This window comes from Terrapene carolina, unplaced genomic scaffold (assembly GCF_002925995.2).
Source record: "Terrapene carolina triunguis isolate 2854851 unplaced genomic scaffold, T_m_triunguis-2.0 Scaffold96, whole genome shotgun sequence".
Lineage (NCBI taxonomy): Eukaryota > Metazoa > Chordata > Testudines > Emydidae > Terrapene > Terrapene triunguis.
Window position 1 is genome coordinate 10,925,687 of NW_020664447.1, and position 23,978 is coordinate 10,949,664.

Consider the following 23,978-nt stretch of genomic DNA (forward strand, 5'->3'; position numbering starts at 1 on the left):
GGGGGCAGGAGGCAGAAGCTTGATCCTGCGGCAGCCAAGCTTCCCCCTCCCCTGTTTCTTCCCACAGCGTGGTGCATTCCGGCCCCTCCGCCCCTCCTCCTCCTCCTCTCAGTGGGCAGCAGCGTGCCACTCAGAATCGGCTCGCATGCCGTGTTTGGCACACGTGCCGTAGGTTGCCGCCCCCTGGTGTAACAGATTGTTTAGCATAAATAGTTAACACATATTTCAAGGAACTATTCAAGGTGAAATGTGTGTTAATGACTTATGCTAAACAATCTGTTTCACCTTGTATTTAGCTGTGACACTCTAAATACATTTCCCAGAAGTGAAGAAGAGCTCTGTGTTGCGTAAGCTCAAAAGTTTGTCTCTCTCACCAACAGAAGCTGGTCCAATAACAGATTTTACCTCGCCCAAACTATTTCACTAATATCCTGGGACCAACACAGCTACAACAACACTGCATACAAAAGATTAAATTAAAATCCTAAAACTGGCTACTGTGCACATCATTTGGTCTCACTACATAGCACATCATCACCTATGTGCAGGTGATAATTATTTTCCCCTAATCATCAATGCTCAATTTGGCATCAGTCTAGAGAGTTCTTCACACTGCTGAGCACTGTGCAAATTTCTTCATATTGCTCAGTGGGAAGCATACATTAAGTGCTCTACCCTACCACTTTGGCAATATTTCTTTCGGGGATATATAGGATTCCACCCTGGCACCTTATTATAAATTATGAAGGAAAAAGTATTAAAGTTGAAAAAAATATTTGAGACTACTTTTTTATAGCTCCACCTTTAGTTGTGACAATACTAACAAATCACTTGAGTGGCTCTTGTGCAGTGACACAAGAAATGTTTATTGATTTGTATCCTTGTTAACAGGGCCGGCTCTGGCTTTTTTGCCACCCCAGGCAAAAAAGCCTCCGGCCGCCCCCCCACCCCTGCGGGGGGGAGGGCGGAGAGCCCCGGCGGGGGCTCCGCTCTCCCCCCGGCGGCCGGGGGGAGGGCGCCAGGGGGGAGGGCGGCCAGAGCGCCGGGGGGAGTGCGGCGAGCCCGGCCGTGGCCCCGCTCTCCCCAGCGGCCACAGCGCCACGCCGCCTCCCTCCAGGTGCCGCCCCAAGCACAAGCTTGGTGGGCTGGTGCCTGGAGCCGGCCCTGCTTGTTAAGAATAGTTGGCAGACATAACTGTATTTCATTATGGGTGAAGTTATTTTCTGTTCTCTCATTCTAAAAACTGTTATATTTGCAGCCCAATAGATAATTTTATAATACACACACAGTCAGTGTAAGCATATGTTTAACTTTTAAATTTATATATCAAGACTGGATTGTAATGGAAAGTACAATTCTAAACTGTTCATCAATTCAAATTATACAAGTATTGTTAGAATTATATTCAGTGATACAAATTCTAACCTTGTGAGATCTTCTGATCTAAAAGAAGGAATTTTCAACTTTGGTTACAATAAGTACAATTTTCAGTAACATTCATAAACACACATAATTGATTCTTTTCCTTGTTTTTGAAAGTCGAGCTAGAAATTCTCACTAAATTACTTCTAAGGCAGAATATCTTGTTTTTCCTTCTATAAGCATTTACAAGAAGCAGGAGTATGCTTGATTTTGCAGAAATTCTCTGGCGCAAAAGGACCCTCACTGCATGGCAGACAACCGTCTAAGAGAGGCCTCAGGCACAATGTTTAATGTGGTCTGAAAAAAGTGGGGGTTTCTAAGATCAACCCCCACATTTGCCCATCTCCCTGCCAGCAATTAATTCCATCCCCAAATCAATCCTGCTCCCTCCAGCCCTCCATGAATTCTGTCCCAACCACTGTTCCACCCCACCTAACCCCCATCAATTCTGCCCGCCCCCAACTTCACCTCTGCCCCTCCTACGATTCTTCAGGCCCTATCCCAGGCTTGGGGAAGGCTGCAGTGGGGTTCCCTCTTCCTCATCTCAGGCCAGGGAGAAGGGAAGGAGGAGGAGCAGAAAGCAGACTGACCTGTTGCTCACAGAAGAGAAAGGGAAGGAGGCAGAGGAGCCTCCTTGAACTGCTGTGCTCTTTCTGCTCCTTTTTTTCCCCTTGCGAGAAAAATGTCACATTGCTGAGTGGAGAGGGAGGAGAGCTCTGCCTCGTTCTTGCTGCATCCATTATTAGCTGCTTTTCCTCAAAATGCGGGTAAATGAGGAAAGAGCCAGCCAATCAAAGGTGGTTTCCCATAAGGTTTGCTTTTTAGAAATTTTATAAAAACAACAAGGAGTTCGGTGGCACCTTAAAAACTAACAGATTTATTTGGGCACAAGCTTTCGTGGGTAAAAAACCTCAAATTTTATGTCCTGCATCCGCAATGTGTTTTGACCCGGCGCACTAGAAGCATTGCAAGCCCTGGAAAAGTTGTGGGGCATACTGCCTCAAATATTTTCCCTATGCAACAGACAATTCCTTCCATACTGTGAAAAAGCCACACTGGCATAATGGGTGACTCTCTGTTCAAAGTGGTCTGTTGGAATATTCTGAAATGTTAAACCATATTTGGTTATTCTGGTCCTGGGTGCAGACTGTTTTTAGAAGAAGTAATTGCTTCTCTTATCCACCCTTCCTTTTTTGTAATGGAAATGTAACATTACATCCAAACACAGCAAGACAACCTCTTATGTTAGTTTGGTGAGGTGGAAGTCTCTGAATGACAAAAACTACTTGAACAGGAGGTATAATGACAAGCTATCCCAAAATGGCACACTTCATAACAAAGAGCACAACAGAAATTATACCATTATCTCAAGTATATCCACTATCTAAAATGCTTTATTATCGGAATGTCAACAATATTCCAACAATAATGAATAATAAAAGTTTCATATTTATGTATGTCATGGAAGATATTTGAAGAACCCAACATTTCTGTTATGCTTTCTCAACCACCCATGTCAGGAGTTAATGCAGCCTCCATCTCAAAAATGAATTTGTCTTTCAACACAAATATCGTATTTAATAAAAACAATTAGCTAGCAATTATTGTGCAATAAATTGTTAACAAGTGCAGGGGACTTTATACTTACAAGACAACAAGATTTTGTTGCAATAAACACTGTCTAGACATGGAGCTTTTTTCAGTACTGCTTTTCAGACTATAGCATTTTCTCCCAATAAATGCTACTTTCTTACAGTTCATACAGCAAAGAATTCACAAGCAAAAAATATTTTAATATTTTATTTTCGACAAGTTTTCAGAGATTACCTTTAAAGGGTGTTAAAGAGAGTGCTAGCATATGGAGAGAGGATAGTTTTGATTAGCTATCTACTGTTCTTTCAACATCCAGGGAATTTAGCAGTTCTTAAGCAAACCTCATCAAAAAGTTAAGTGATTGAACTACAGATCAAACTTTAGGCAAGCTAAGATTAAAAAAGAAGCTTTCAGAACTTTTAGAAAGCAAAAGAGCCTTTTGTGGGTCAAATGAACCTGCCACCTTGCTCTGAAGCAGCAACAGTTCTTGCTTCTGTTGATGGAAAAATTAGATACTTTAAAATCAATGGACATTTTCTAAGTCCTAATATTGCACAAGCTGCTGGAGATGGGAAATTGTATACTATCAGCCTAGGTAACAACACTGGAAACTCTTGTAGACTCCACTAAAACTAAAACTTCTAATGCTGATGCCTCTACTCGGACACACAAGCAGAAAATTGATTTTATTTTTTTCCCAGGCTCCATGCATGTCTACAAAAAGTAACAAAGCTCTCTGACTAATAAGCTTGAACTCCAGAATCAAACTCCAAATCAAAGAGAAAAAAAATGGTTTGACTCCCAGGGGGAGATAAAGGAGGTGATTTGACCTCATTTCTTGAGCAGCTGATTCCTGACTTACTGAAAGCAGGAACAGTTCATTGATGCATTGCCTGATGCATTGCAAGAAGATCGCTATTCAAGTACCATGAATAAATGCACACAAAAGCCATTAATTTTAAGTCACTGAAACAGAGATAAACAATCATATCAGCAGCTAGACAGGCAGAGGAAGTGCTCTTAAAAAAGTCACTTGGTATTTTGTTCTTAACCAGACTGGTGGTACACGGAGGGCAGGAAAGCAAAAATTATTATTACTCTCAAAAAAGGATTTCAATGGTGGGATAGAAGGGGGACACTGATGCTGTGATTCTTCCCCAGGCTGTGAGGCACCTCGCTACCACTTGCCCTTAGCATGAGGAAGCTTTGTCTGGGCCTCCAGGGGTCAGCTCCCCAACTGCATCCACCCCAGGCAAAACAAGCACTCTCCTTTGGGCCTCCCAGACCCCGCAGTGACTCTACAGTATAATGACTGGCACACTCTAACCTCCAAGTCCTCTAAGCCTTCCTCTGGAGTGTCCAGCCCCTGGTCCACTTGATGCTCGCAGTATTCATAGATTCACTGCTTCCAATGAAACAGTACACCCAGCTTACCAGTTCCACCTCAGATCACTGCTCCAGGTAACACAGAACACAGATATGTTTATTGTGAAATCAAATATAAGTTTATTTAACAAAGCACAGAGATTCAAGTAGTAGCAAACAGAAGTATTGGGGACAAATGGATACATATAAAATAAAATCAAAGCAGGCATTCTAGAGCTGAAACCTAATTAACAAGATACTCGTGTTTTAGAGCAGTGGTTTTCAAACTTTTTTTCTGGCGACCCAGGTGAAGAAAATTGTTAATGCCCATGACCCAACAGAGCTGGGGATGAAGGGTTTGGGGTGTGAGAGGGGCTCAGGGATGGGGCAAAGGGTTGGGGTGCGGGGGTGAGAGCTGTGGGGTGGGGCTGGGAATGAGTGGTTGGGGTGTGGGAGGGGGCTCTGGGCTGGGGCAGGGCGTTGAGGTACGAGGGGGCAGGGCTCTGGGCTGGGGCCAGGGATGAGGGGTTTGGAGTGCAGGAAGGGGCTCTGGGTTTGGGGGGGCTGGGGCAGGGGATTGAGGCGCAGGCTTACCTCAGGCAGCTCCCGGTCAGCAGCGCAGCACAGGTGCTAAGGCAGGCTTCCTGCCTGTCCCGGCACTGCGGACCGCGCTGCACCCCAGAAGTGGCCAGCAGCAGGTCCAGCTCCTAGGCAGAGGTGTGCAAGCAGCTCGGTGTGGCTCTCGCCGGCAGGCACAGACACTTCCCCTCACCCCCCTTCCTCCCAGCTCCCCTTGGCTGGTTCCGGCAACCACAGACACTCCCCCCTCTCCCCCCCAGCTCCCCTTGGCTGGACATGCAGTTTGAAAACCACTGACACAAGCACACTGTCAGCTTGCCTCCGAGGTGAAGGACTCAGCGTGTTCCTTTGCACGCCAAGATATATCATGACAATCCGTAGTTTTTATTCATAAACAGGACACCACCGTGTTGTTTATTTCATTCTGCAGATTTCCTTTCTTGTAGATTTCAAAATTTCTTAGTTTGCACCTGGCTCGGTATGCAGCTAGGCATACAATAAACAATATACAAATGTCCAGACAGGGAGATAGGTACTTGTTACCTCCTGTTTTTGAGGTGTATCACCGACTGGTAACCTGCCTAAACTTCAAAACCTTAAGAACATAATTTTTAGAATAGCTACATTTTGCAATGATTATGACGACTAGTGGGCTACTGGCTCTCGGTTGAGATCTTACGTCACCCTTCAGTGACATATTATGCATATATCTGACCTGGGGATCCCTATAAAACTTTATGTACCGTTGGGCCCTTTGCCAGTTGGCACCAGGGGGTCCCTGTATTATAGATGCCTCTATCCTCTTCCCTGAAAAACGAAGGCATTCTAGAATAGAATCTCTTCTGGGCAACAATTAGATGCGAGACTGCTAACAAAATTTACTAAAGACTCAATCTCTAGGAAAAATATTGAGAAACTTGATTCTGACTAATCTAATTAGAAATACTATTCTCTCTCAATTATAGCAGATATGTAAGTAAGTTATTTGTAAATTGAGGTATACTTTACAACTCATTTTTCTTTAGCCAATATATCTGCCTTTGTATTAATCTCTATGCATATAAATTCAGCTTGTTTGTATTAACTATTCATATTTAATGCCGAGAATGAAAATATGTTAATAATGATATCTGTCCTTATCTATAACCTGTGTTTATTCAGTGTCCCTGAGAATATTACTTGAGGACATTACTCAAACATAATATAGATGACGCTTAGGACAGAAGGAAGATCACATGACTATTTAACCAGTATGAACTTGAACTGCTTACTGTAACAGTAACGCAATTCAGCATCATTTGCTATACTCTGGGTACGGATTTTAGTGTTACTGAATTTTAATTTATCTGGGTCAAGGCAATGGTCCAGCTAGCTCAGAATCCTGCCTGCTAACAGTGGCCAGTGCCAGATGCTCCAGAGGGAATGAACAAAACAGGGCAATTAGCGAGTGATTCATCCTCTGCAGTCCAGTCCCAGATTCAGGCAGTCACAGGTTTAGGGACCCTCAGAGCATGGGGTTGCATCCCTGAACATCTTGGCTACTAGGCATCAATGGACCCATCCTGCATGAACCCAATTCTTTTTCTAAACCCAGTTATATTTTTGGCCTTCACACCATCCCCCGACAAGAAGTTCCACAGGTTGACTATGTGTTGACTGAAGACTTACTTCCTTTGCTTGTTTTAAATATATTGCACCTAATTTAATTGGGTGACTCCTGGTTCTTGTGTTATGTGAACTATAAATAACACTTCCTTATTCACTTTCTCCACTCCATTCAAGATTCTATAGACCTGTATCAAATCCCCCACTTAGTTATCTCTCTTCTGAATTGAAGAGTCACAGTCGTCTTAATCTCTCCTCATATGGAAGCTGTTCCATAACCCTAATAATTTCTCTTGAACTTCTCTGCCCCTTTTCCATTTTTTTTTTTTTTTTTTTAAAGATGGAGTGACCACAACTGCACACAGTATTCAAGTGTGGGTTTACCATGGATTTATATAGTGGCATTATGATATTTTCTGTCTTATCTAGCCCTTTCCTAATGGTCCCTAACATTCTGTTGGGTTTGGGGTTTTGTTTTGTTTTTTTGACTGCTACTGCACATTGAGCAGATGTTTTCAGAGAACTATTCACAAGGATTCCAAGAACTTTTTCTTGAATGGTAACAGCTAATATAAACCCCATCATTTTGTATGTATAGTTGGAATGTTTTCCAAGGTGTATTTCTTTGCACTTTTCAACCCTGAATTTCATCTGCCATTTTGTTGCCAGTCACTGCCTTTATTGAGTTCCCTTTGTAACTCTTTACAGTCAGCTCTGGACTTCAACTATCTTGTGTAATTTTGTGTCCTCTACAAACTTTTTCCAGAGCATTTATGAATATTTTGAACAGCACTGGTCCCAGTACAGATCCTTGGCGGTCCCACTATTTACCTCTCTCCACTGTGAAAACTGACCATTTAGTCCTAGCCTTTGTTTCCTATCTTTTAGCCAGCTACTGATCAATGAGAGGACCTTCCCTCTTATCCCATGGCCGCTTACTTTGCTTAAGAGCCTTTGATGAGGGACCTTGTCAAAAGTCCAAGTACATTATATCCACTGGATCACTCTTATCTGTGTGCTTGCTGACATCCTCAAATAATTCTAATAGATTGATGAGGCATGATTTCCCTTTACAAAAGCCATGTTGACTCTTCCCCAACATATCATGTTCATCAATGTGTCCCATAATTTTGTTCTTTACTATAGTTTCAACCAATTTGCCTGGTACTGAAGTTAGGCTTACCAGCTTGTAATTGTCAGGATTGCCTCTAGAACCTTCTTTAAAAAATCAGCATTACATTTGCTACCCTCCAGCTAACTGGTATAGAGGCTGATTTAAGCAATGGATTACATACCACCAATGGTAGTTCTGCAATTTCATATTTGAGTTCCTTCAGAAAACTTGGGTGAACACCATCTGGTCCTGGTGACTTATTACTGTTTAATTTATCAATGTGCCAAAACCTCCTCTATTGAGTCTGCAATCCAGGACAGTTCTTCTGATTTGTCACCTAAAAAGAATGATTTGAGTGTAGGGATCTCCTCCATATTCTCTGCAGTGACAACCATTGCAAAGAATTCATTTAGCTCAGTGATACTCAGATTGAGGCTCGGGAGCCATAAGTTGCTGTTTAATGTGTCTCCTGTGGCTCTTTGCAGCACATGATATTAAAACACTGTGATTTAATTATTAACCGATCAGGATGCTTTGGCTATCTTATTAACCAAATGTAGAATACTTGGGGCGTTATTCTGATGTGAGGAAAAAATATAACTAAGTCTCACAGCAAAATGACCACAGTAGTGTGAATTCGTTATTTAATTTACTATATCTATCTCTATATAGAAATATATATAAAATTTTGCAGTCATTTTGTTGTGAGAATTATATATATTACTCTCACAGTAAAATGACTGCAAAATTTATATATATATTTCTATATAGAGATAGATAGATATAGTAAATTAAATAATGAATTCACACTACTATGGTTCTTTTGGGTAACCTTGATTGCTAATTTGGCTCCTGAGCCACTGAGGTCTGAGTATCACTAATTTAGCTTCTCCACAGTGGCCTTGTCTGAATGCTCCTTTAGCAGTTTGATTGTTTAGTGCCCCCACTGATTGTTTGGCAGGCTTTCTGCTTTTAAAAAAAATTTTTTTTAATTGCTATTGGTTTTTGTGACTCTTACTAGTTGATCTTCATAGCCTTTTTAGGCCTAATTATACGTTTGCACTTGACTTGCCAGAGTTTATGATCCTTCCTATTTTCCTCAGTAGGATCTGACTTCTGATTTTTAAAGGATGTCTTTGTGTATCTCACCATCTCCTTTACTATTTGAGCCATGTTGGCATTTTTTGGTCTTCTTGCTGTTATAATTAATTAATTTATTTGGCTAGATATACATTCAATGATCTATTAAAGCACAACTTATAATCATTGTCTCCTAGGCTAATACACCTCTGCTTTCAACTTTAGAATTTATTAGCCCAGGCAATGTTATAACCTCAAATAGTCCCCACTTTCAATTATCCTGCACGACTATGGAGAGTATGTTTGAGATGCCTGTGAGTTGGATGGAACACCACTTGAGACATTTTTGTGAAATCTTCACCATTTCCTAGCTCTCAATCACTCAGATGTGAACCTCCAATAAAAAGAGGTTTAGTGCTAGAGCTTATCTACGTATGCATGGATTGGCTGAATACAGAGCCAAATTCCATAATTTATGTGGGTTTGTTTTGTTTTATAGTTAATATATTTTGTATTTTAAAAAGCAAAACAACACTTTCAAAGCTAAAAGGAAACAGTCTTCCTTTTATTTTATTTTTCTTATGGCTGAATTCTTTGACTGTAAAATAAAAGTGCATGGTAACTGAAGGCCAAGGTATTCTTACAGCTACTAAGTATTTTAATACTTGAATGCAAGTGCTGGCTTGTCTGCTTAAGATAAAAAAACACCTACAGAGTTCTTAATAGCAAAGACAATTACAATGCCATTTTTGTGAAATTAGTTCAAATACATTTTGAACTATATATTTGAAAATAATTTATATCTATATGACTAATTTTAAACTTCAATATTAGTGATCTCGAAAGGTGAGTTTGAACTTTTGACCTTATTGGCTTCTTTTTGGTGTATAAAAACAGTCTGAATTATTTTTTGTTGTTGTTAAACATACACATTCAAACTTCAGTAAAGCTGGTCAAAATTTTCCAAATTTCAATAGAAAAAATGGGACACATTTTCCACAATTTTTGTAGTTGTTTTTCAATCAGCTCTAAAATTCAGGACTATCTACCCAGGAAGCAACTGGAAAAGTGGTGGGATTATAACATCAGAGAAACACTGAAAATTTATTAATTGAAAGAGAAGTAGTCATTTTTATCCAAGATTAAAATTCTGATTTCATTAAATCCTATTTAACAAACACCCAGACCCCTTCACTTAGGGCTGAGAAATCTCCCAAAGTTACAATCTTCAAGGTAAACAAACAAAAACAGGCAAAAGAAGACTTTACACTCCTGATATTTTCAAGTTAAAAAATAAGCATTATTTTATTTGGCTGGGATGTTGGGAAGAAGGTGATTGTCAGGCTCTGTTTATACATCATTAATGAACAAACAAGGGCACAAATCTAGTTTGCTTTTATTTTGTAGTTCTCCTTTAAAGGTCACCGTTTGTTTAAAAAAATAGTTAAGTTACAGTGTATCTCCCTCTTCCACACCATCACCAACCACTGCAAAGGGAGAACTTCCAGTCTCTTTCCCTTCCCATCCTCGCTGCTGAAAAAGAACAGAAAGCTTCAAAGTAACTTCCTTTCACCTCTTCCCATTTTTGCAACTTCCCCCTCAGATCATATTGGTACCTCTGCTGCCGTTCACAGCTTTCCTAGGTGGCAGGTGATGGCAAGATCTGACTAGTTTCACAGCTACCAATAGCCATTCTGAATATTAGTTGTGACACTGACCAGAGTATCATATATCTTACTCTGCGGCCATCTGGAACCTTGAGAGCCCCATTGACTGCTTTCTTCCTTCCCCCTCCCCCCAAAACTAGTATTCTAGTATTGCAACACAGTGAAATAAGACTCCAGCCAGTTAATTACTGCTGTTCAAAACCCCATTGGGCTGCTGTGAAATTGATGAGATCATGGCAATTCCTGTTTACTGCTAATTTAGTTTAGAAAGTTGCATATTCAATCTGATCCACATTGGGGCATTAGTTCTCAAAGGAGAAAAATGTCATATAATGAATCACAGACATCACTTCCTGAAGCACTTAAGCTTGAGAAATCTCCCAAGAAAATTTATGAAATCAGAGCCCAATATATTGGTTCAGGTCATACAGCTGGCCATGCTCGGGATCTGATGTTTGGGATAGGATTGGAGGTTTAATATTTGGAAGTTTCCCCCAAGTCATCATCAGGCTATTCACTCATGTAATTTAAGGTTGTGGCACACCTCTCCTGTCAGGGTCAAGGATTTGTTTTGATCATCTGACCAGGCCCTCTAAGGTTGATGGTACCAGAGCATTTCTAGGGAAATTTGAGGAAGAATATTGTCCTTGTGACAGAACATTCCATTGTTTGGTAAGAGTTTATGATGTTTTTTTGGCCTCAAATATCCATAGAATAGCCCCAAGGCACCTTCCTCCCAAAGTCTGTCTTTCCAAATCACTCTGGTTTATGAATGAACTATGCAAACTCAGGCAGGAGGAAAGAAAGCTTGAGCACCAGTAGCAGAAGCTGCAATTTGAATCTGACTGACCAACCGCAAAGATTTTTGAAGTCCAATGATGTGGCTGTTCAGAAGTCAAAATAGAGGGCTTTCGCCTCCATGATAATATCTGCAAAGTTTCAATCAGTGGATCGTTTTGAGTGGAAAATAGTTTGGTTCATCTACATTGCATTTACTCAGTGGCTGATTCAAGTGTCTTCAATTGTAAGGAAATTCTGTATTACTTTCCAAATAAAATCAGGCAGATTCAGACTGAACTGTCTGCATTCACAAGGACAACACAATCTCTCAGGGTATGTCTACACTACAGGATTAATCCGAATTTAGATAATTCGAATTTGGGAAACAGGTTGTATAAATTCGATTGTGCGCGGCCACACTAAGCACCTTAATTCGGTTTTAAACCACATTAATTCGGTGGTGTGCGGCCACACTACCCCATTAACTTAAACACAGTAATTCGGTGGTGTGCGTCCACACTAACCCTAATTCGAATTAACAAAATCGATTTAGGCTCTACTCCGTTCGTCGAGGTGGAGTACAGAAATCGATTTAAAGGGCCCTTTAATTCGAATTAACTGGCTCTGTAGTGTGGACGGGTGAAGGGTTAATTCGGATTAAGGCAGCTAAATCCGAATTAAAGTCCTAGTGTAGACCAGGCCTTAGAAGGAAAAAGACTGGCTCTGACCTGTTTCCCCCAAATTATTCTTAAAGTAAGGGTATTTAGCAATACTTCTAAACAATTAATAACCATCAAGAACACTAGCACTCGATTCTGCAGTGGCACAGATGTCACTATTTGTACTGTTCGTAATATAGGAAAAAACAAATCAGTTGATTGTCATTGGTATTAGGTACACCACCAGAGGAAGATGGTTAATAAGTACATAGTTTACTATTTTATTAGAGTGCAAGTTTCTTGTGGCAGGGACCATTTCTATGTTTGTGCAGCACCTAACACGAGGGTCTGGATTCTGATATAGGTGTGTTGCAATAAAAATCACACATCCCTCGTCCAAATACATGCTCTTATAAACTTCAATTTAGATTAAAATAACACAAAATTTAAGCAATTTCATTTTCAAATTTCATGTTTGGGGCTCACACAGTTCTCTTGATGACTGGCCTGCTGCCCTTACCTAAAATCTTGGGGAAAGCCATGGATAAATTATATTAGTGTGGTTTACTCCACATAAAGAATTCCCACTTTTCTTGTATTGTTTTGATTTTCTGGGGCTCTTTCCTCATGAGGGGTCAACTTTTTTATTTTATTATAGGGCTGTCAAGAGTTTAAAAAAGATAATCGCGATTAATTGCGCTGTTAAACAACAATACCATTTATTTTAAAATATTTTTGGGTATTTACTATATTTTTTAAAATATTAATTTCAATTACAACACAGAATACAAAGTGTACAGTGATCACTTTATATTTATTTTTGATTATAAATATTTGCACTGTAAAAAACAAAAAATTTGTATTTTTCAATTCACCTCATACAAGTACCGTAATACAATCTCTTTGTCAAGAAAGTTGAACTTATAAATGTAGAATTATGTAAAAAAAAAAAACTGCATTCAAAAATAAAACAATGTAAAATTTTAGACCCTACAAGTCCGCTCAGTCCTACTTCTTGGTGAGCCAATCACTCAGACAAACAAGGTTGGTTACAATTTCAGGTGACATTGTAAACAAGAAGCAGGCAGCATTATCTCCTGCAAAGTGAGAACAGGCGTTCACATGGCACTGTTGTATCCGGCATTGCAAGATATTTACATTCCAGATGCACTAAAGATTCATATGTCCCTTCATGCTGATGAGGAGTTCTGCCTGACAACTATCCAAATCAGCGCGGACCGATGCATGTTTATTTTCATCATCTGAGTCAGATGCCACCAGCAGACGGTTCAGTTTCTTTTTTGGTGGTTTGGTTTCTGCAGTTTCCACATAGGAGTGTTGCTTTTTTAAGACTTCTGAAAGCTTGCTCCACACCTCACCCCTCTCAGATTTTTGACAGTACTTCAGATTCTTAAACCTGGGGTCGAGTGCTGTAGCTATCTTTAGAAATCTCACATCAGCACTTTCTTTGCGTTTTGTCAAATCTGCTAACGTGTTCTTAAAACAAACAAGTGCTGGGTCATCATCCGAGACTGCTATAACATGAAATATATGCAGAATGCGGGTAAAACAGAGCAGGAAACATACAATTCTCCCCACAAGGAGTACAGTCACAAATTTAATTGACACTTTTTTTAACGAGCATCATCAGCATTGAAGCATGTCTTCTGGAATGGTGGCCGAAGCATGGAAGGGGCATACAAATGTTTACATATCTGGCACGTAAATACCTTGCAACACTGGTTACAAAAGTGCCATGCGAACGCCTGTTCTCACTTTTAGGTGACATTGTAAATAAGAAGCAGGCAACAGTATCTCCCGTCAATGTAAGCAAATCTGTTTGTCTTAGCAATTGGCAGAATAAGACGTTGGACTGAGTGGACTCGTAGGCTCTAAAGTTTTACACTGTTTTGGTTTTGAGTGCAGTTATTTAACCAAAAAAAAATAAATAAAAATCTGCATTTGTAAGTTACACTTTCATGATAAAGAGATTGTACTTCAGTACTTGTATGAGGTGAATTGAAAAATACTATTTCTTTTATCATTTTTACAGTGTATATATCTGTAATCAAAAATAATATAAAGTGAGCACTGTGCACTTTGTATTGTGTTGTAATTGAAATCAATATTGAAAATGTAGAAAAACATCCAAAAATATTTAATAAATTTCAGTTGGTATTCTATTTATAAGTGCAATTAATAGCAATTAATTTTTTTAATTGCGATTAATTTTATGTAGTTAATTGCATGAGTTACCTGCGATTAATTGACAGCCCTATTTTATTACCATGTCATTTTATTATCTTCTGCCCTTTCTACATCAATTAGCTCTTCTTCCCACTCCCCCACAAGGATAACAACTATGATGTCATTAATAAATACTTAGTCCTTATACAGAACTTTTTACTCATATATCTCCAAGTGCTGCACAAGGGAGAGTAAAAAGACCAGTTTCCCCAAAATTTATTACTAATATGTTCATTGTTAAAAGTATACTTTGCGATATTTGGAATTGTGCTCTATGGAATATAGCATAATGGTTGAGACCTATTTTACTATGGCTGGCGTGTATATGCTTGCATAAAATTATATTAGTGAAATATATCAGTAAAATTTTATTTAAAATTATATTTTAAAAGCATACCATTAGCTCATGAATTGGATTAATCCCATTAGCATTTTATTAAAAATAAAATGAATTTCAGCAATTGAGATTGTGATGCTGGCAAACCAGGTGCCAGCTCAGGTCACAACCCCAGGCCAATTCGCTTGTGTGTTAGTATAGATCAAAGTGCGTTCAGATGTTTAAACTTCATGAAAACTAGTGGAATGATACTTGTATTGTTTTCACTTATCTATTCCTGTCATAATGTAACAGCAAACATTACCCTGTAACTAAATAACCTATCAAAGAAATCTTGTGAAATGCTTATGAAGGACCTAAAGACTTTTAACAGAAAATGCAAATTTCAAAGCAAATGGCCATTATGTATAATGGTCGGAGGTCAAAATACATTCCTCACACACCATCATCAAAGGACAAGCCCAGGTGGGTAGAGACACTGTAAGCTTGCTTACTGAGTGAGATACTATAAATATGGATTCAAGAAAAGATTCTATCTGAAGCATCTGGACTCTTACAGAGACATGTGCCAGATGCAAAGTCGAGATTTCCCAGAGACAATCTGGGTACCATGAAAAGATTTTTGAGAAACAGGCAGTTTATTACATAACTGCCACCATTTGGCGTTACAAACTGTGATTCACTTGTACATGTATTTTACCTGTCATAGCCTTTTAATAAGGCTCATTCTTTTCCCTTAGCTAATAAACCTATAGTTAGTTTACTATATAATTGGCTGTTAGTGTTGTCTTTGGTGAAAGATCTGAAGTACTAATTGATCTGGTAAATGACTAGTCTCTCGGGACTCGGTGAAACCTGATGTAGTGTGATTTTTAAGTGACCTTTTTATCACAAAGTTCAGTTTGCCTGGGTGGCAAGATAGACTGGCGAGTCTAAGGGGACGACTGTCTGTGACTCAATGACAAGACTGGTATAGTGATCCAGAAGTTCACATTTGTCACTGGCTTGATGAAATCTAATTATAGAACATACCACCAGTGTGGGATATCTGCCCTTGTTTTCTGACAGTCTGCCCCGAGGTAGGCACTCAGTCATGAGCCACTCCAGAGAGCATGACAGCATGAGATACTTCAAAAAAAAAAAATACTATCATGGTGCCATAACTTGTCTTGAGCAGATGCAACTGAACACTAATGCCAAAATACCAATCCATAGGAAAGTTTTGCATTTTATTTCTTAATGTACACTTTATATTCTAATTATATGGAAATACTGTGTTAATGCAACTTGGAAGTAGAGATGTTAACCACAGAAGAGTCGGGATGTTCACATTTATGTTTCCTGGGATCAACTGTAACTAAGTCACTTTGAGCATAAACAACACTTTGCATTTAATAATTCCTTTAATCATAAAGCAGAATCGCAAAGCATTTTACGAACAGTTACTTAACCCTCATAACACCCTGTGAAGTATTACATGGGGAAACCAAGACAGCCACAAAAAGCTAGCTTTTCAGAAGAGGTCAGCACCCACAATCGGGATCAGATTTTCAAGGGCTTAGATCCTATATAGGCACATAAATAAGGGTCAGATTTTCAAGATTTTATGCAGCAGCTCCCATTGTGATACTCGTGGCTAGATTTTCAAAAGAGCTCAGAATGTAACATGCTGAGCTTTTTTGAAAACCTGGCCCTTAGTGACAGCCAACACCCTACTACACATCAGGAGCAAAGCCAGGAGCAGAACCAGTACTTAAATTCCTCACTTCTGACCACAAGGCAATTCTTGTTCCCTATAGTAAATGTATATAATAAACCTGCTATTGCCTACATGTGTACATGCAACAGGGCTGAGTAATGACTGGTGTGGAAGTCAATGGGAAGCCCCAGGACGGCACAAGAACTAGGGGTCACCAAATGAAATTAATAGGCAGCAGGTTTAAAACAAATACAAGGAAGTTCTTCTTCACGCAGCGCACAGTCAACTTGTGGAACTCCTTACCTGAGGAGATTGTGAAGGCTAGGACTATAACAACGTTTAAAAGAGAACTGGATAAATTCATGGAGGTTAAGTCCATTAATGGCTATTAGCCAGGATGGGTAAGGAATGGTGTCCCTAGCCTCTGTTTGTCAGAGGGTGGAGATGGATGGCAGGAGAGAGATCACTTGATCATTACCTGTTAGGTCCACTCCCTCTGGGGCACCTGGCATTGGCCACTGTCAGTAGACCGGATACTGGGCTAGATGGACCTTTGGTCTGACCCGGTACGGCCATTCTTATGTTATGTTCTTAAGGGTCTGCTCCCACATATCCAGTTGGAGGATCTCGCCCTCAATTTTTTTTTTTTTAATTTTCCTTAGATCTAAAACTTAATGTGGCATTAACAGGATAAGTTCATTTGATTTTTGCAATTCCTGGTCCTTAAAAGAAAAAACATCCCAGGACATTCATATAAGACTATGTAGCATTTAGTTGGGTATATAATCATTTAAATAAAATCAGTTGTGTTTGTTTCACTATAGCTCTATCAGGAAGCTGTGCACTGCTCAAAAGCTACAGAAAAATGATGGCACCCCATTTTAAGAAAGAAATAACTTTACTATTTAAAACAAATTCCTTAAATATGCCAGAAGCACTAGTCTTCATTTAGGATTTAATATGTCTTAAACCTGATGTCTAAAACAAAAACAATTAACATTTTAAGAGTGCAAAAATAAAATTTAAAAAATTGCCTTAACTGGTATAAAATTTTGAATCTCTTAAAAAAAAAATCACAGTGGGAGTTTTATGAAAAAAGATCAGAGGAAAACCCTAGCACTCTGGGGGGGACTGGCTGGCTCAGATGATTGGTAACTTCCAGGTTACTAGTTTCAGTAAGGACTAAAAGTGGTTGACAAATAATGGCTATCTGAAAGCCTATGAGAAGCAGAAAGCCTCAGAAGCTCACTTTGACTGGGAGGAAGAGGGGTGCATTGAGCAGGGAGAGTCAGGGGAAGTGGAGCAATGTCAAGATGTCAGGGATAGGATGGGGAGTGGTTCCTACCTGCTCTCCAGACCAATCTAAAGCACTGAGGTGGCCATTCCAGCACTTTTGAGTCCTGCTCTCACTACCCGGCCCCTTGCGCACAGCTTACAATGAACAAGCAGCACTGAAGCAGAAATATAGAGCAGCCTCCACAATATTTCCTTTGCAGGGGTGCTTGCCCCCAAAACCTCATGGTTCTACTGCCCCTGATGAGAAGTCAATTTGGTAGTATCTTTATTCCTGTTGCCAGTAGACAAGTGACCACAAACCTAAAGAGCCCCACTTCTAAATGGTACCCATGGCAGTCCCAACAGAGAGTCCAATAACTGGATGGATATAGAAAACAAATTATCTTCCAATTCCTAGCAGTGGTCTTTTCAGATCAGGAATGAGCCACACTGGTGAATCTGCATGGAGAAGCTTGCATTGCTGTGAGCTATGCTGTATCTGTTCTCTAGATAAACAGAAGCCCTCAGTCTCCAGAATTATCAAGTCAACACTACATTCACACACGCAAACATAAATTCAGCCATAAAAGTTAATCTTCCCCCCACTAGAAAGTTCATGAAGACCTGGACATGGTTTATAATGGAAGAACACTCCCAACCACAACTAGTATTAAACTTTAGGCAACACAATCTCAAATGCCTGAGAAGGGGCTAAGGGTGCCACATGATCCTGAAGTTCAGAGGACACACCTGATTTTCATGGCCTGTCCCATATCTTTGAAACCTTTCTGGATAGCTAAGGAAACCCCACAGCTATTTTGAATTTCTCAGCATTGTATCTGTAACAAATTACACAAGCAATGATATTCTTTTCCACTCACTGACTACTGAAACAGCAAATAAACCTGGAGTCAGACGATTCCATGGAAGATGTGGAGATGTGAAGAGAAGTCTAAAGTAAGGAACGTAGATGAGAAATTGTACATTCTTTGTACAAACTTTGACATCATTTAAAATTCAATAGTTGTAGGTGTCTTTACCTAATGAGAGCAGTGATCTTTCTAAATCCACCCTCCTTCCTAATAGCCCATCCTGCCAGTTTCATCAGAATGCTCCAATACAAACAAAGGATAGGCAAAAAAAGGCAGAAGAAACAAACAAAGAAAACGAAAGGGCTGCTGCTCTGGCCTGTAATACAGAAAGGGATTAATTTTTCAAAGAAGCAGGAAGGAAGAAGAAAAAAAAGACTCAAACATTTAGGAATTGAATGTCTTTTTGCACTGGTAAAAGGATATGTAGCCTGTCTCCTCTAGAAGCATTTGTTTCAGGAACCTGTTCAGTGGCCTATGTGAAGTGTTCATATTCTTATGGACAAAGGCCCACACCAGAAATAAAAACTATTAAAACTGGCATCTTTGTAGGTACTCTAAAGAGAGGTCAAGGACTGAACTAGCATGGAGACTGGGGCTATGGCTACACTGCACTGTTGACAGTAAAATTTTTGTCGGTCAGGGCTGTGAAAAAAAAAACATCCCCCTGACCAACAAAAGTTTTACCCACAAAAAGCACCGGTGTAGACAGTGCTTTGTCAGTGGGAGATGCTCTCATTGGGGGTGGTTTTATTTTGTCGGCAGGAGAGAGCTCAGAAAGAGCAGCTACACTGCATACCTTACAACAGCACTGCTATAGCAGCACAGCTGTGTGGCTGGAAGGTACACAGTATAGACCAGGGGTTGGCAACCTTTCAGAAGTGGTGTGCCGAATCTTCATTTATTCACTCTAATTTAAGGTTTTGCATGCCAGTAATACATTTTAATGTTTTTAAAAGGTCTCTTTCTATAAGTCTATAATATATAACTAAATTATTGTTGTATGTAAAGTAAATAAGGTTTTAAAAATGTTTAAGAAGCTTCATTTAAAATTAAATTAAAATGCAGAGCCCCCGGAATGGTGGCCAGGACCAGGGCAGTCTGAGTGCCACTGAAAATCAGCTCACATGCCACCTTTGGCATATGTGCCATAGGTTGTCTACCCCTGATATAGACATAACCTGAATTACCGTCTCACATTTAGAAGTTCTCCCTGCAATTCAGGACTTGGTGGGGCACAACGAGGTATATGACTCCCCTTTTACATCTACACTGCATATTTCTTTCAGTAGCGTGTAGAGTAGGTATTTGTTAGCCGCCCTAGCACGGGTTTAAGTAGCAGTGTAGAACAGCTTAGTAAGTGGAGTACAGACACTCCTGAAGGCTGTGGGTATGTACCCGAGTACATATCCTACACAGCTCTTTGTTTGCCCAAGCCATGCCTTTCTGTCTACACTGCTGTTTTTAACTGTGTAGTATCCCACTACTTCCCAGCTGCTGGAGTTTTTCCACATCACTGCTGAAGTCTTTTTCTGTGAGCAAAGGCTCCCGGCTGCTGGATCCCTTCCCTGCTGCAGGTAAAGACTGGCAGCGGGGGAGGTTCTGGCCACTCTGTTGCAGGGAAAGGCTCCAGCAGTGGGGATCAGCCTTTCCCCTCTACTTTTTCCACCAGAGCCTTTCCTCATGGCAATGAAAGTCTCTGGCAGCGGTGAGTTGCTGAAACCTTTCCCTGCTGCCTCCCACCGCCAGTGCTTTTCACTGACATGTGTAGCTACACATACCATACACGCTGCCAAAAGCGGTGTGCAATGTTGACGTAGCCTTAGGCTTTCTTTAAACCTGTCCTTTAAATAGTTTTATTTCAGTGTTTGCCACTGAAAATTGACATTAAATGTTGATTCATAAGAGAATTGGTATTAAAAGCTTTGGCTAGATGAATCCAATGTAATATCAAGATTCCTTTTTAGTTCATTTTGAATTTCTAGCAAGCCCATCACACATCAGGATCTGTGGATAATTGAGGGCTATGGGGTGAGAGAGCAGTTCAGTCTCCTTGCTACTTCAATCTTTGACCTTCTTGCTCACCCCTAGAAGCAGGCCTTCAAAAATGGTGGGGACACACCAGCAAGGCACTGTGGGGATTCTTACACTGTCTCTACCTATGTTGAACTTGCAACATGAATAAGTGTTCGACTTTAGTTTTAAGTGCTGTCAATAAGTTTGGCCAATATGACCTATTTTTAATGTGCTTATAAAGTTTATTTAATCATTTGTTTGTGTTTTTCTCTTAACGGTAAGTGTTTAAAATATTCAGTAAAGAAAAAGGCTTTAGTTTCAGGCCTCTAAAATATCATTACACTATGGACAACACTTAAAACAAAAATAATAATTAACAACTGACAAATACCTCATTTGTTTATACCTTTCACAATAATTTAACTTGGTTAAATATATATTTTTATATTTATGCTTATTTTAATATATGTATTATTTATCTAGAGTTTGTATAATCTATAATACAAAATTGTATTTGCAAACCAATGAGTCTAGACTGGGACCTACAGCTACACTGAGTTGTTACAATATGGTGTCAGTCTTTATATGAGAAAAAATGTGTAGATTAAAAATCCTTATAGATTATTTGTTGTTTTCAAACCTACTGCATATGGCAACAGCAAAGTGCTAAACCTCCATTTTGGTGGGTTCCAATATTCATTGTCACTGTATGTAATCTGAATAATTGAACAGTTGCTATATAAACATGGAATGCATTAAATATGAGACTCTTGCAGGGAGAAGGGATGTAGACAGAGCAAGCTGTATTTTAAACCACTTAACAAGGGTGAGGTGAACCCTAAACTCCTCAATACAGGAAAACCCATCCCATTACAGCAGGGGGGAGAGGAGAGGAAAAAGGGGATTTCAAGTTTAAGTGACCCAATATTAGCATAGCAACAAGAGATTCCATTGTCATGTTATGCTTACACTAACACTGTATTTTGCCTTATATACTACAGTAATTTGGAGCTGTACATATACCTAAGATAGACAGATAATATAATTATTAAATAATAATAAGAAGCCAAAACAGAGACTGATCACTTGGAAAATTTTAGGATTTGTATTTTTTTAAGTTAACAAAATTAACCTGAGTTATACAATATATAAGCAAACCTGACCCTATAAAATCTTTTGTAAATAATATTATTACTTTTAATTTTTTTCTCCCAGCTTTTTAAAAAAGGGGCTGAATCCTCTTGGACAAGTTTCTGCACAGAGGGAGCACTGCACTTCTGAAAATAGAGATTTATAAGGAAAAGGCGACCCTGAACAACAGGAGAGTAATAAGAAGATGCTATAATCCAAAATAAAGGGTGAAACAAAGCTGCGAGTATAGCGAAGAGGTTTGGGGTGAGATCATAAACACGGGAGCTTCCCCATGGTGGTTTAGGATGAGGTCACCAGAAGCTCTCAATGTCCCAGCATTTGTAGCCTCGCAATTCAGGGGCTGCACCTACAAGACACAGTATTGTTCTTGACACCGCATCTCTCATTAGTCCATGCCGTTAACAAATTGGACCACGCCTTCCACTGGGCCGCTTTTAATGTTGCCGTTTCGCAGTTTAATGCACTAGGAGAACGTTACTCTTTTGTACAGATCGAGAAACACGTTCGCTACATTGGGCTTCCCTAGGAATCGCTGGAGGAAAACATGAACTCTTGAACCCTAGTTGCAGATTTAACACAGACCTTTGGAGAAGGGGGAAGCCAGCAACTTTCCCTGCTCAGATTAGCCTCCCCCATTGACTGTTCAGAACCTGGTACAAACTCCAGCCCTGGGACCGCAGATTAGAGGAAAGGCGCCTCCTGCCAGCCTGCATCCACCCCCCGGGGCCCACTGCTGCTGGGGGAGAGAAAGAAAAGCTGCCCTGGCCATTGCGAACGTGCGTGTGCCGGGCCGCTGGGACGCCAGCCCGGATCCAGCTCTCCCCAGCTCGCCCCCGCCAGCAGCGCGCCGTGGCCCAGTTACTGCCCCGCGGCCTTGCTCCTTACCGCCGGGCCCCAGCTGCGCCCCAGAGCCCGGCTCCGTGCCCCGCGGCTCCCTCCTGCAGCCCCGGCTCCCTGGAGGGCCCAGCCCCGGGGGACGCCCCTCAGGCCCTCCCCACCCGCGAGAAGTTCTTCTCCGCCCCGCTTGGCTCGCACCGCGCGGAGGAGCCCCCCAGAGAGGGCGCCGGTGACCCCCACGCCCTCATGCGGGGAAGGCCCCGTCTCAGTCCCCGGCCTTTCCTGGCGCAGCCCCCCGGCGGACCCTCCTTACCTGGGCTTGAGGCTGCCCGCGCCTCGCTCGTAGGCCCAGGCGGCGGTGGCGGCTGGCTGCGCGGCGGCGGCTGGAGCCAGCGGGTCGGCGAAGCTGGGAGTCGGCGGGTAGTTCCTGTCCATCATCGGGGCAGCGAGCGGGGCGCGGGGGCTGCGCTTGGGCGCTGTGTGCGGGGCGGCGGCAACGGGCACCGAGCAGGGCGGGTGGGAACGGCCCCCCCTTCCCTCATGCGGGGCGGGCAGCGCCGCGTCCCCCCGCCGCTCCGGGCCAGGCCGCCGAGTGCCTCCTCCCCCCGACCCGGCTCAGCTCCGGGCGGCGGCCGGCGGGCGGCTCAGGGGAGCAGCGCACGGAGGAGGCGGTGGCAGGGGCTGCGAGCCGCCCAGGCGGAGACCCATGTCGGGCTGCTCCTTCCCAGGATGCACCTCCCCCTCCGCAGCTCACTGGGACTGATGGGCTTCGGCTCCCGCGGCCAGGGGGCAAGGGAGGCTGGGGGGTGGGGATTGCCTGGCGGGGCAGACAGCGCAGGATGGGTCGGGGCAGGGCGTGTCTGTAATCTAGCCTCGGAGAAACGAGGTGGCTTTAATCCCGGTTGAAAGGGGGCCGCAGCCTACCTATAGGGGTGAGTCGAAAATATGGTGAGCTGTAATCCGGATTCGGGGGGTGGTAACCAGCCCCAGAGAGGGGCTTTAATCCAGACCATGAATGCGAGGGAGGTATTTAATCCGGTGTTTGGGAGACTATAATCCGGAGTCCCTTTGTGTGGGAGAGGGAGAGGAGTGCTTAATCCCGGGGATTCCCGAGTCTCAGGCAGAATAGTGTGCGGAGGTGGGTGTCCCTCGGTGACGGGGCCCACTTGGGGGAAGATTGAGCTTCATTAAGGGCTGAAACATAATTTTCCTTCTCGGTCCGGAGCTGTGGCAGGTAAAGTGCCTGCGCTTTGCCACGCCCACCCCGTGCCCTCCAGCCAGCTTGCTGTGGCCACTCATGTTCTATAGAAGGAGGCATGTTCTCCTTTGCCGTTCGCACTGGGGGGCGGCGACGGGGAGAGAGGCGCCTTTTCCAGTCCCAGCGGATCGTTGCCTACAGCTTGTCAAATTCGCGGGTGAGGTAGTTGTTATTCTCCCCCATATGCGGGCAGTGATCGCTGTCCTGAAGAAGGAGGGATGATTCCCCCAACTCCCTACTTGCATTTCCCCGTGAAGCCTACAGCTCCATACGTGATGCCCCCCCCCCCCCACCTTGACAAATTTTCCCTCCGGGGGAATGTGGTGATTTGTACCTTATATTCTTCAAACCAGGTGAGAGATGTCCCACTCCGAAGTTTACATTCAAAAGCAGGTGCCAAGCAGCAAGGATTTGTTGCAATGAT

At 41.8% G+C, this 23,978-nt stretch overlaps 1 protein-coding gene across 1 annotated transcript in view; it reads right to left on the reverse strand.

Annotated features, from left to right (window-relative positions):
• The window catches only part of QSER1 (glutamine and serine rich 1), a 90,093-nt gene extending 67,084 nt beyond the window's left edge, over positions 1-23,009 (reverse strand). The window contains exon 1 of the mRNA XM_024211458.1: positions 22,610-23,009. Coding sequence (XP_024067226.1) covers positions 22,610-22,734 — 125 coding nt within the window. The 5' untranslated portion in view covers positions 22,735-23,009. The remainder of the gene's footprint in view (positions 1-22,609) is intronic.
• Between the last annotated feature and the right edge of the window lie 969 nt (positions 23,010-23,978).